Source organism: Morone saxatilis, unplaced genomic scaffold, assembly GCF_004916995.1.
Source record: "Morone saxatilis isolate NCDOM2014 unplaced genomic scaffold, NCSU_SB_2.0 Contig11, whole genome shotgun sequence".
NCBI lineage: Eukaryota > Metazoa > Chordata > Actinopteri > Moronidae > Morone > Morone saxatilis.
In genome coordinates this window covers 12,683,252-12,695,036 of record NW_023339663.1, presented here as the reverse complement: position 1 = coordinate 12,695,036, position 11,785 = coordinate 12,683,252, and the positions used below count along the sequence as shown (strand labels likewise).

Below are 11,785 nucleotides of genomic sequence, written 5' to 3'. Positions count from 1 at the left end.
GAGTTGAAGAAGTGTATTCTTCTTTTCAGTATCGCACATGTAGCAAAGCAATCTCCACAGCATATCATCTGCTCACCACTATCTCAGAATATAAACAAAATAACTGTGGGGTATATAATTTCCTGATCATGTACAATACATCAATCTAGAGTTGCAGTGTAATCAATGGGTGAAATCTGAGCTATATATCAAAATGCAGTGGGCATCTAGAGCAGGACTGCGATTAAACCCCAGCATCAAGTATAAATCCGGCTTAAGGAAACTGAAACAATAAAATCCTGTATATGATAAAAAATGCATACTGAAAAAAAAAGACATTCACAAAACCCAAATGCACTATTCTCAAAGCAGAGACTAGAGTCTCCAGAGCTCTTTTAGGAAGAAACACTGGAGTAAAATTCTAGATAGGCAGCAAAAATGCATGAATTTCTATTGTAATATATTATAAAGCTTACTTTAATCTCTGCAAATGTTTACCACTTAATGGATAGTGCTTTCAGCAGACCAATACAGTAGTTACAGTTATTGACCCCTATGTTTTATTGAACTCCATATTTACTGAACTCTAGAGGGTGATAACACTGAGCTGAGTCACACAGACCTGCAACTCTTATATAATGTTTCAAATTTCAAAACAGAACATAAAGAGCACATACGCCTTAAAATGTCCACCAAATAGAAAAGATCTCTTCATTTCTCAACTCACAAAGCTGTAAAAGAAAATTAGACATATTATGTTTTCAAGTAAAGTTTTATCTGTAATAAGGAAATAACATTTTGGACTTGAGCCCATTTGGACATCTCAGCTACACACCATCTGTTGCTGTGGATAATTCTCTACCTTGTCAATTCGACTGAGTTTTAATCACATATGTCATATTTTGACAAAATATGCAGGACATTGCATATGACTCCTTCACATTAGCAAAAAGAAAAAAGATTCAAAGCTGCAACTTTTAACAGTAGGGTACACAATGCACCTGGATGACAAATTACAGATTGAGAAGAACTATTTTGGTCACATTTTGATAAGTTTTATATAACCATAATTTCAAGTCTTGCAGATGAGTTGTTTTATAAAAGGAGAATTATTAACTTTTTTATGTATGCCATTATTGCTTTCTTGCTTTTTATAGCATAGAGTAATGTTGTTTGTACATCCAGAGACACTTGCTAGTCTTGGCTCTTTCAAGAGCTGTTTGGTGATGAAGGTGTGTCTTGTTTCCCTCCTACACTCTCAACCTTGCTCCTTTTGATTTTACAAGAACAGCCAAACATAGTGGTATACTAATTCATTACTTCACTCTTTGAAGTGTCAATTTAACTCCTTTCCTCTTCCTCAAAACTGAGAATTTTCAGCAACACATAGCAGCTACTAATAAGCTCCTTGCAGCTGAAGAAAAGGAAACAGTAGAAGGCATATCATGCTAAATTAGTGATGCAATCTGCCATTGAATCTTTAATTGTGGGATTAAATCTCACAAGAAGAAGAAGACAATCTGTATTTTCATGGTGGTTTTATATAAGATTTCAGTTTCTGTCTGCTATCATTATCTGATGTTGATGGTGTATACAAGTCACTTAAACAATCCCTCTATTTTCACAGAACAGTGTAATGTGCATATCCTGTTACAACTTGTGCATTTTTTGCAGTTTAAGATGTTAAGCCTCTGTATCAGGGACAGTAGATCTTGGTCTGCAGTCACACCTTCTGCGATATATTTATTTCATGTCACATGCTGTAACTGTTTCATATTCACAGGCTATTTTTAGTTTTCAGTTCACCAGACTGTTGGAACGAACTGAAGACCAATACACATATGGAGAGAACATACAAATTTAAAATCCTGATCAGCGGGTTCAAACTGAGGAACATGATCTTGAAAGTGACGGTCCTGACCTCCATGCCACTACGCCGTCACGTAGGAGGCAACATAAAATCGAAAAATGAGGACAGTCTGACATCATGGTTTGCTGAGCTGACTGGATTTGTGTTCCTTCAATTATTTACAGTGAGAAGGGTCAAAGAGGAGTGCCCGTCACTGCGTACAGGTTTCCTAATAAAAAAGGTTTAAACTTAATCAAATTATGACACCTCATAGGAATAAGAGTGAAAAAAAAGAATGAGATAATTATAGAACCCTTGACAGGACTCCAAAGTGTAGAAACAATGAAAACATTAAACATTACACCAGAAACAAGTTCCTGGGGACACAAGGGGGGGTTTAGTAATACTTAATTACATATAGATAGTTTTTTATGCAACCTTATAAATATTTAAGACCTGTCTGAAAACCTTTGAACAGATGGTTCCAGACATAGACAAAGAAGACTATGAATGTATAGTTTCCTCACACCTAAACAGACAAAATAGGTCACTTGTCACTGCTGTCTACAATGACCTATATGACCGTTCCAAAAACAACTCATGCACACGTTTTCTGTGCTTAAGGTTTAAAAATGCAATGTGTGTTGTTGATGGCCCCATCTACATTTTGTGAATATAACAATGTCATGCTACTTCTACTTTTGCTAAAGGATAGTAATTATTCTCACCACTACGGTTTCTCTAGTTTCTACAACTTCTACCATTTTAACTTCATGCAATTTCCTTCTCATTATACTTAAAAACAAATGCTTCTTTTTACGTGACTGAATTTCTTATTGGACTTTGATAGAGGATTTATTTTCTTGTTTAGGTTGACAGATTTGCTGCTCAATTTTAAACAAGATGATGAATGCAAGTACTTGTACTCAATAAAGGATTTTAAGCAGCGTGCAGCCTGGAGGCTTTCAGACACAGCATAGTGCTGAATACAGCGTTCAGTGTCCTGCAGACAGGTGGCCTCTTTATGAATTCTACTGTATCTATCACTAATGCATCCACAGTACACTCTATTATTTATCATGTCATATCTCATGTGTCCAGCTTGGCATAAACATTTTCAATAGAGAGTGAAGCTTGGGGCTGGACCTAATCTGTGCCCACATTCAGCCACTACACTGCAAACACACACACATATACTGTACAGCACATTCACACAGGTGAGAATAATATTAGACTCAAGGACTCAGAGAAGGATAGATTCCTAGCAGTCGAGAATATGTTATCAAGTGCAGCTCATTTATCATTAAACAGAATCATAAAATCTTGAGGAGGCTGGAGAGGAGAGGGTGGAGAAGGTACAATGTTGAGAGAGTGTGGGAGGATGTGAGAAACAGAAGGGAAGCTCGAGAGGAGGGGGAGAAACAGCAGTACAACAACATAGTAGAGGGGCAAGTGAGAACAGAAAGGGACAGGATAGAGGAGGGCTGAAATGGAATCCAGAATAACAAAGGCACCATAACTGTGCAGAGGAACGTGAGATGAATTGGAGACATGAGCGGGACAGAGGGGGATTCCCTGTTGCAGTGTGGCTCTGCTTCCCTCTGGAGCGTCCTCCTAAGTCCTGCTGTCATCGTGTTTGTCACACACCTGGATGTTTAACACCGACCACCATCATCTTCTCTTCCAGCCTGTCTGTGTGCCTCTGTGGCTGTTTCTGCCTCTGCCTCTCACGTCCCTCCTCCTCCCACTCTCCTCCCTCTTCCACTCCCATAAAACAACCAATGGCACGAAACCAGTCACAGACAGCTTCATCTCTCCAGGAGCAAATGCTTTTGTATGTTTTTTTTTCTTTTAGAGCCATGTACCATTCATATTTGCGTGTTTCATCAAACCAAAAAGTGACGTGTGTGACAGTGTTGGACAGTAAGGCATTAGTAGTAATAACGTTACTCTAATAATATTACTTTCCCCAGTTACTATTAATACATTTCGGTAAATAAATTACATGTTATAACAAGCCCAACACTGCTCTTGAATATTACACACACAACCTGACTTTACCAACTCTATCTTCTAGAAATAACAATATGTTATTAATTTATCTTCCCTGTTACTTTGTGTACAGAACCTAATTTCTGCCTGGATTATGTTCCCTGGAAAAATGTAGGCAACAAAAGCAGTTCATAAAGGTTAGGGAAAGATAGTGGTTTCGGTTGATGAGTTATCCCCACAGGGGATGGGGAGTTGCGTCCCCCCGATAAATGAAATGTGGAAACTCCTCCGCTCAATAACAGTGTTGAATTGACTCTAAAACACAGTTGATGCTCACAGAACTCCTCCTGCTTCCTGTTGGTGTTCATGTCAACAAGCAACAGTGATCACAACATCGGCAAAGCTCAGGAGCATGTGGCAAGTTTTTGGTTGTTCTGTATCCTTGACACGCCAAATACATATCTCTGATACACAAAGTGATCACTCACAGATACAACAGGTTACACAAACCAGTTTGTTCTTGACATGCCTGGACAGGTATTTATCAGTGTAAGAAAGGCAATTTTGAAAACACCAGTCTGTGCTGCACAGTTCTTTCTGTTTTATGAAGTTATTTTTTTGTGTAAAAACAAAAGGCAACATGTTCCAATGAGAATGAAATCACACTGTTTGGACTGCAAGTAACCTTACCAAAAAGGCTCAGGATTATGAGGGTCAATGTGAGACATTCGTGTCACACATGTCTGCATGGTCTGCATATTCACCACTAGAAACAAGGAAGTGAGTTTGGTGATGTTTGACTCTAGATTTTGTTTTCAGTGCAGTGATTTGAAAAAAAAAAATTCATTGGGAGTAATTGAATTTACGTTAATTGTTGCAATCCCAACATCGCAACTTAGAGGGACTGGTTATTATTGAAAATACAGAGGAAAGCTTTGTTTTGTCATCTTTACAAAACATGCTCATATACAGACTTTGTGCACATTTGGAAAGCTTGAAATAGAAGTTAATAATGTACAGGCACAAAGGCATAAATTTGATATCTTTGTGTGTTATACTGTTAGTTTGACAAAAAAGCCATATGAAAACATAATTTCAGGCTCTGACAAATTGTGATTTAATTCATTTTTATTATTATTTGACATTATTTGACATTCTACAATTTTTTCAATTCACTGAGAAGATAATCAGCAGATTAATAGATGATGAGAATAGGGTATATTATTTGCACCCCTATTACTGTTCTTTTCATATTCTCAGTTCTTGCACCTGTAAGGATTTATTTATTTAACCCTTAGTGTAACAAAAAACCCCAAAAGATAATAGTTTGGAAGATTTAAAAAAAGAAAGACAAGGACTGTGAAGGGGAAACTACAGTGGCGGCAGAGATGAGAGAAGAGAGGGATGATCCTGGAAAAAGAAATCTGTGACATTCTGACAAGGACATGGAGATAAAGTGACAAAGGTATGAATACAAACCAGACCATTCGGTTTAAAAGGAGAAGGAGGGTGACACAAAAATAAAGACAGAGACATAGATAACATGAGGGTAAACAAAGATAAGAAATAGGTTTGTTTGTCAGGTTCAATGGGTTTTTGTTACTCCAAAGAAATTATATCAATTTTGATTTTAAGGAGCACTTAACATATTTTATCTAGTCTAGTGGGCGATTATAAATGTTACCTCAGAAAATTGTCATTTAGCTGAGCTATTTTTCCCCTGAACAGCCCAGTTGACTCTCAACTTGTGTATGTTTGATCAACTGCGGTGCTGCAGTCACTCCTCAAACAGAGAGACGGACAAGAGATGATAGAGCAGGAAAAAAGGGAGGCACAGAGAGAGAGGACGGCAGGACAGAGTGTAGGAAATGCTAGCAGATCAAAATGTATAGGAGGAATTACAGTTGCTCCAGCAGCAGCCAATAGCTCAGAGTGACGCTCATTAGCATATGAATCATTAGCATGGCACTGGAGGCTGGAGGCAGGCAGCCATGATGCACAAAGCTTGGAGCTCACAAAGCCATATTTACAGAGAGCACTAAGGTCTCTGATCATGTTTACTGTCATGGACAAACGTACAGCCTCTCTCTGCCTCCTGCGCCAGGGAGCACAGGAAGCAAAAAAAACACTATTCAACAACAACAATAACACAATAATAACACATAGCAGGCAATCACTGTATACATTCAATTCAAGGTCACAGTATTATCAAAAGGAAACCCGACTGCCCACACAGCTACAGTTAATCTTCAATGCCATAGTGTTCAGAAACATTCAGAAACTGAAAAGAACATGGTAGACTCTAAAATGTAAAGTTGTGAAGAAAGATGATTTTCATGAGAGCCATTTCAGTATTGAACCTCAATATGTTTTGGATACCGACTGCAATGTGTCTGTAGCACTGACTATCAAAACCTTAAAAGTACCAAAAGCTGACAGTAAATGTTAATTATTCTTTGATCAAATAGTAATTTAAATACATTTCTCATTTCAGACTATATTTTATTTGGGTCTGTTTATGTAATGTTTAGACATCATTTTAATTTTTTTTATTTAATTTTAGACTTTGGGTTATTTCTTGTTGGCATCACTGAAATGATGAATCCATTATTTAAACAGTTGCAACTTTTGTTAATCAACTAATTAATTACCTAATCGTTTGATCAGTCACATATAAAATATAAAACGGCTAAAGAGATTTAAAACTAATTCCATCTACATAATAGACAGAACTTGTTTTACTCAACATGACACTTACTTAATGATTATATAAAAGTTATTATTTAGTTACAAAAAGAATTATCATGTCACAAACATTTTCCTATTAAAAAGTGTGTGCATGGGAGACATGAAGGAAACTAGATGAGTGATAATCAGCTAATTAGCTAAATGCTAATCTTGTCAGAAGCAGAATTCAGCCCACAAAGAAAAAAACTGAAATTTTACATGATCAACCAATGTCTTTACCAATGTCTCTTGGTCAGTTGTTTTTCCTTCTCTTTATTCTGTGTTGTATGAAACGTTTATATGCCCGTCCATCCCTCAAAACAGAGACCTTTTAATATAAGCTTAAACACAAAAATATCCCCAAAGATGACCTCAGCTCCGTTGCATTAACTTAACATTTTAAACAAATGTTAAAATATGCTTGTGGAAATGTGAATAATAGGCACTGTAACTTACCAGTTTACGCTGACACCAGGTGCAGACGCCACATAGAGCTACCAGCCAAACAGCACACACTACGAATGCAACAGACACCAGGAATACACTGAGAGACACTGAGCCTAAGGGAGAGAGAGAAGAGACACATAGGACAGTATTAGTGCACTTAATGTATTTACTCTGTTCACGTTCCTGATGTTTAAAGTTCACTGTTAAAACTCCCCAAAAGTGTATGTTGGAGTTAAAGAGCAAAGTGTGACAAAACTCCCCATTTTAGGGGGACATGGAGGTGTAACCAGGAGCAATGTAATGTGCCTTCCTTCCTTCTTTCCTTCCTTTCCCCATTCATCCTTGTCATCTGGCATCTGTCATCAGTAAGACACATAGAGAAATGCACCAGGAGTTAGAGGGAAATTACATAAAGGCACTGAAACTGCTTCATGCTCATGTTCCCTGCATGTATCAATAGGAGATGCGCGCATGTCAGGAAGAGATAATATCATGGGGCCAGAAGCCGTGCAATTACCAGCTTCCGTTTTCTCGCTTCTATCTTGTAAATCCTTCAGAAACTTTGTTCCCGTCTCGACAGATGAAAACTTCTTACTCCTTCTATTCCTCGTCTCTCTTTCTTTCAATTACTGCCTCTCAACGATGTCGTTCATTCAGTTGTCTGCCACCTTTTCTGCCAAGTTATTTAAAATTCAATGGCACGCTGGCAAAACAATGGCGGCAAACAATGAGCTCATAACTGCTACATCCTTTTTCTCACCAATACAGTCGATCTTTCTCTGAGTCTCCCTACCTGAAAAATTCCTCTGATTGCTGATTCTTCCCTTTATCCCTTCATTTCACTTGTTATCCCTGGCTGAGCACGTTCAACATTTATACATTTTTTGGGACCAATAACAGCGGAAGTGTATTAGCTAAGCCATCTTAATCATCCTTATCCACCCTCTTCCTTCACATTTTATAAAGCCCCCTTGCCTCGTTTCCTTCAGGTGTTTGTATTAGAGTTAGAGTTCTATACACTGTTATTCTCTGGTAACATTGCTTTCCCTACATTTCTTCAGTCACACAAAAATAACAATAAACATACAAAAAAGCTCAGGAAGATTAGAAATTGTGGTAGTTATTCAGATTAGATGGTGGGTTCTTATAGAAACATTTCTAGCTATTATTATCTGGCATTATTGTATTAAAACAGTGTTAACTTCCCTATACTTCCCCGCCCCCCCTCACTTTTTCTGCTATCTGTCCCTATTGTCAACTTTGTAATAAAGGCATAAAATACCCAACAATACTTACTGAAAAATCTGTGCTAACTGATAAACAAAAACGAAAGCAAAATCTGAAAACAGTTGCTTGGAGAAATGTTTGAAAGGCATTTATTTAAACAGGTTTTAAAAAGTTTGTTCTCTGATATTCTTTCACAAATTAACTGCAAAGCTGGCTGGTACAACCTTACTGAATATATCCGTGTATGTCTCCCAGAGGCTCATCCTGTTTACATCTATGCAGAGGTTTGTATCCTTCCTTTTAGCAATTTGAATTCCTCCAATTATTAAAGTGTCAGCTTCTTTTTACCCACCAGCCTCACCAAAATTAAAGTCTATTCGCCTGTTTGATACGGTATCTGATTTTAAATTGTGAAATATTAGACATGGCAGAATATGGTGGCAATTAAGATCACAGGGTTGAGGGTTTTTTTGCTCTGAGACTTTCAGACTGGCAGAAGTGGGTATGTTGTGGTAACATCACTTTCAAAAGCCTTTCAATGCTTAACAGATAAGTGGTCTCAATCTTACTGGTGTTCTTGCCAATTTAGAGCAATACATACAAAAAAATAGAGCTCTGTTGAAATGGCTACAGAAGCTGAAATACTCTCCAGCTGGAGGGAATACAACTAACTGGAAAGAAGAATGACTCCTTTCAAACCCTTTAGAACTGCCAGACCTCTGTGTGTGGACACACAAGTCTGACAGTTTTTCACTTGGTGGGGTGTTATCAGCAGGGGGACATTGATTTCCAAACACTAGTCCACTAGAAAAGTGATTTTTTTCCACAAGTCAAGATATAATATAATCAGCCTCTATAACCTACGCGATACCTAACTTTAACAGCACAAATTATGATTGATAACTATATACATGCAAGACAACACAAAACATTCTGTAATTGTTATGTTGAAAACACAGTTTCCTGCACATGATTTACATAGTGTACCAAAGTTCAAGGGATTCAAACGTTGCATGCATGTCCTTGATGAGATCCACAGTGATGCATATCTGACAGATTAGCTGCTCAAGGTGTGTTTGCTACCCCAATACACATGTCATTTGAAAATAAACTCTAGGACCTGCATCATGAATACTGTCACTGTCAGTGACCAAAAAAACGATACTAAATTATAACTTGAAAATAAAAACTCTTGGGGCGCCCTGATAGCTCACCTGGTGAGCGCTCAATGTATAAAGGCTGAGTCCTTCCTGCATGCTCAATGGGTTTGAATCCGACCTGCGGCCCTTTGCTGCGTGTCATCCCCTCTCTCTACCTCCTTTCCTGTCTATCTTCAGCTGTCCTATCTAATAAAAAGAGGGGAAAAAGGCCCAAAAACATAAAACAAACAAAAAAAACAGAAGGTTTATATGTTGGGTGTAGTTACTGTAGATAAGTACACCTGGTAATGACATTCAATCTTCAAGCATATGGATATCTTAACTGTATAATAATTTCACAATTTAAAATCAGACACCAAATCAGACACCTCATCAAACAGACAAAACACTTTTACACAAGTTAGTGAGGCTAGTGGGTAAGAGGATGCTGGCACTTCTTTTCTAGAATACCAACCTTTCTTAGCAGTTAATTAATTTTTCTTTTTAAAGTAATGTCAAAGAACAGCAAGAGATCATTTTCTAAGTTGCTCTTTTAATTATATTTATTGAATGCCATATGCCTAAAGCAGCACATTTCAAACCTTTCTTCAAGTAACCACATTTGCAGATTTTCTTTCTATTTTTCAACAAGTTGAAAAGTAATTCTTCCTCCTGTTATCTCAAGCTGCCTTGCAAAAAGTTAAAAACAAACCTAATTTGCATAATGAGATTTGATCGCAGCATATTTGTGAACTGAAATAATGAGAATTATTAATACCAGGTGTACGTAACAAGAAGGCATTATCCAGATAACATATCCAGCTATAGATTGCATGTTTACCCAGTGTTATAACTTTTTTCTGTAATAGTTACAGCTCAGTAGTACTACATTTCAGCACCATGGACAGCATCCATCCCCACTGGTCCCAACCCTGCAGGCTAAAGTGAGATCTGTACACCTGGTGCACAGACTGGGCTGAGCTGGTACAAATTGAAAATATGTACTATAAATATCAAGTCAGCTCTGGTTTCTGAATCTATCATCACCCAGAAATGCCTTCTCTGAATCTTGACACAAAGATGACTGCTCATATGTTTTCAGGAGTCAATCCTACATATGGGTACATATATTTGTATTGGTATTCACAAACCTTTGCATTTATAGATTCTTGTACATGTTCACAGATTTGAGTATGCAAGTATGGACCGAGATAATATTGCTACAATAAAACCTCCATACCTATAGAGAAACCTCATTTATAGTCTCTATCTTTTGGCTTATGATTACAGATGAGGGCAAGACACATGCAGGGTTTTATTGTTCAGCTCTCACTTTACTGTAATGGCTAGATACAACTCTCGTATTACCTCAGCTGCTGCGCCCCACTAGCAATCTGTATGATCTCTTTTACTCACTTGAGAACAAGATCTTTGCCAAGGAGATGAGCTCATACCCTCCAAAATCCACTACCCACTGCGACCTCTCTCACAAATGACCTCCTGAGCATCTGCTGCAGGAACTGGCCTCATTAAAACATACTCATCATTCTTGAGAAGCTTTTTTTTCTTCTTAAATCTATTCTGCCACAAACAATGGGGTCTTGGATTTGCTATGGATACCTTAAAAAGAGTGACATATAACACTATGTCTTCCTCAAAATAGCTTTGACTTTGTGGTTGAAAGTTGAAGACATAACTGTAACTAATAAATATGCTAAAAAAAAGGATGAACAAATTGGATGGATGGCAGAGGGTCAACATCAAAGAAAACAAATGGACACATATTAAAATGTTAACAATTCATGACAGGGTGAGGAGGCTCAGTGAACCAAGTGGACCTCTGTGTGTCGAGCAACTGCTCCTTCACTTTGAGAGGAGCCAGCTGAGGCGGTTCGTCCACCTGGGAAGAAAAAGCTCTTCTCTTTGGAGCTGTAGTGGCCACAACTGACTGAAGGAGACCACAGGACAGGACATGATGCACATCTCCCATCTGGCTGGAGGAAGCTACAAGCTGGCTACCTTGTTGATCTGATTCCTATCTTTTTCCAGCCCTTTCAACCATAATCTTTTCAACAGTCTTCATCAGTGAATGGTACTCTGATTGATCTGTTGACATTCAAGCTCAGCAGCTGTTATAATTGTATGCATAGCACTCTAAAGACTTCTCAACCATATTGTTTTAAAAGTAAAGAATGATTTAAGATGATTTAGGGAAGAAATCAAATCTCCTTCTGATGAAGACTGTATGATGATGTGGTTAAAAGCTCAAAATTAAGTTAGTAAGTGGATCGAGTTGTGACTACTACTGCTAAAATTTCTCAACAAATAATCTTTTTTGCATATTTGTCACACTGAAATGTTTCAGATGATCAAACAAATTTTAATATTAGACAAAGATAACCAGAGTAAATACAAAATGCAGTTT

The 11,785-nt window shown here is 37.6% G+C and overlaps 1 protein-coding gene across 1 annotated transcript in view; it reads right to left on the bottom strand.

The window, feature by feature from the left end:
* Positions 1 to 11,785, bottom strand: part of syt7b (synaptotagmin VIIb) — a 54,878-nt gene that overhangs the window by 40,682 nt on the left and 2,411 nt on the right. The window contains exon 2 of the mRNA XM_035652034.1: positions 7,004 to 7,107. Within this exon, the coding sequence (XP_035507927.1) occupies positions 7,004 to 7,107 (104 nt within the window). The remainder of the gene's footprint in view (positions 1 to 7,003; positions 7,108 to 11,785) is intronic.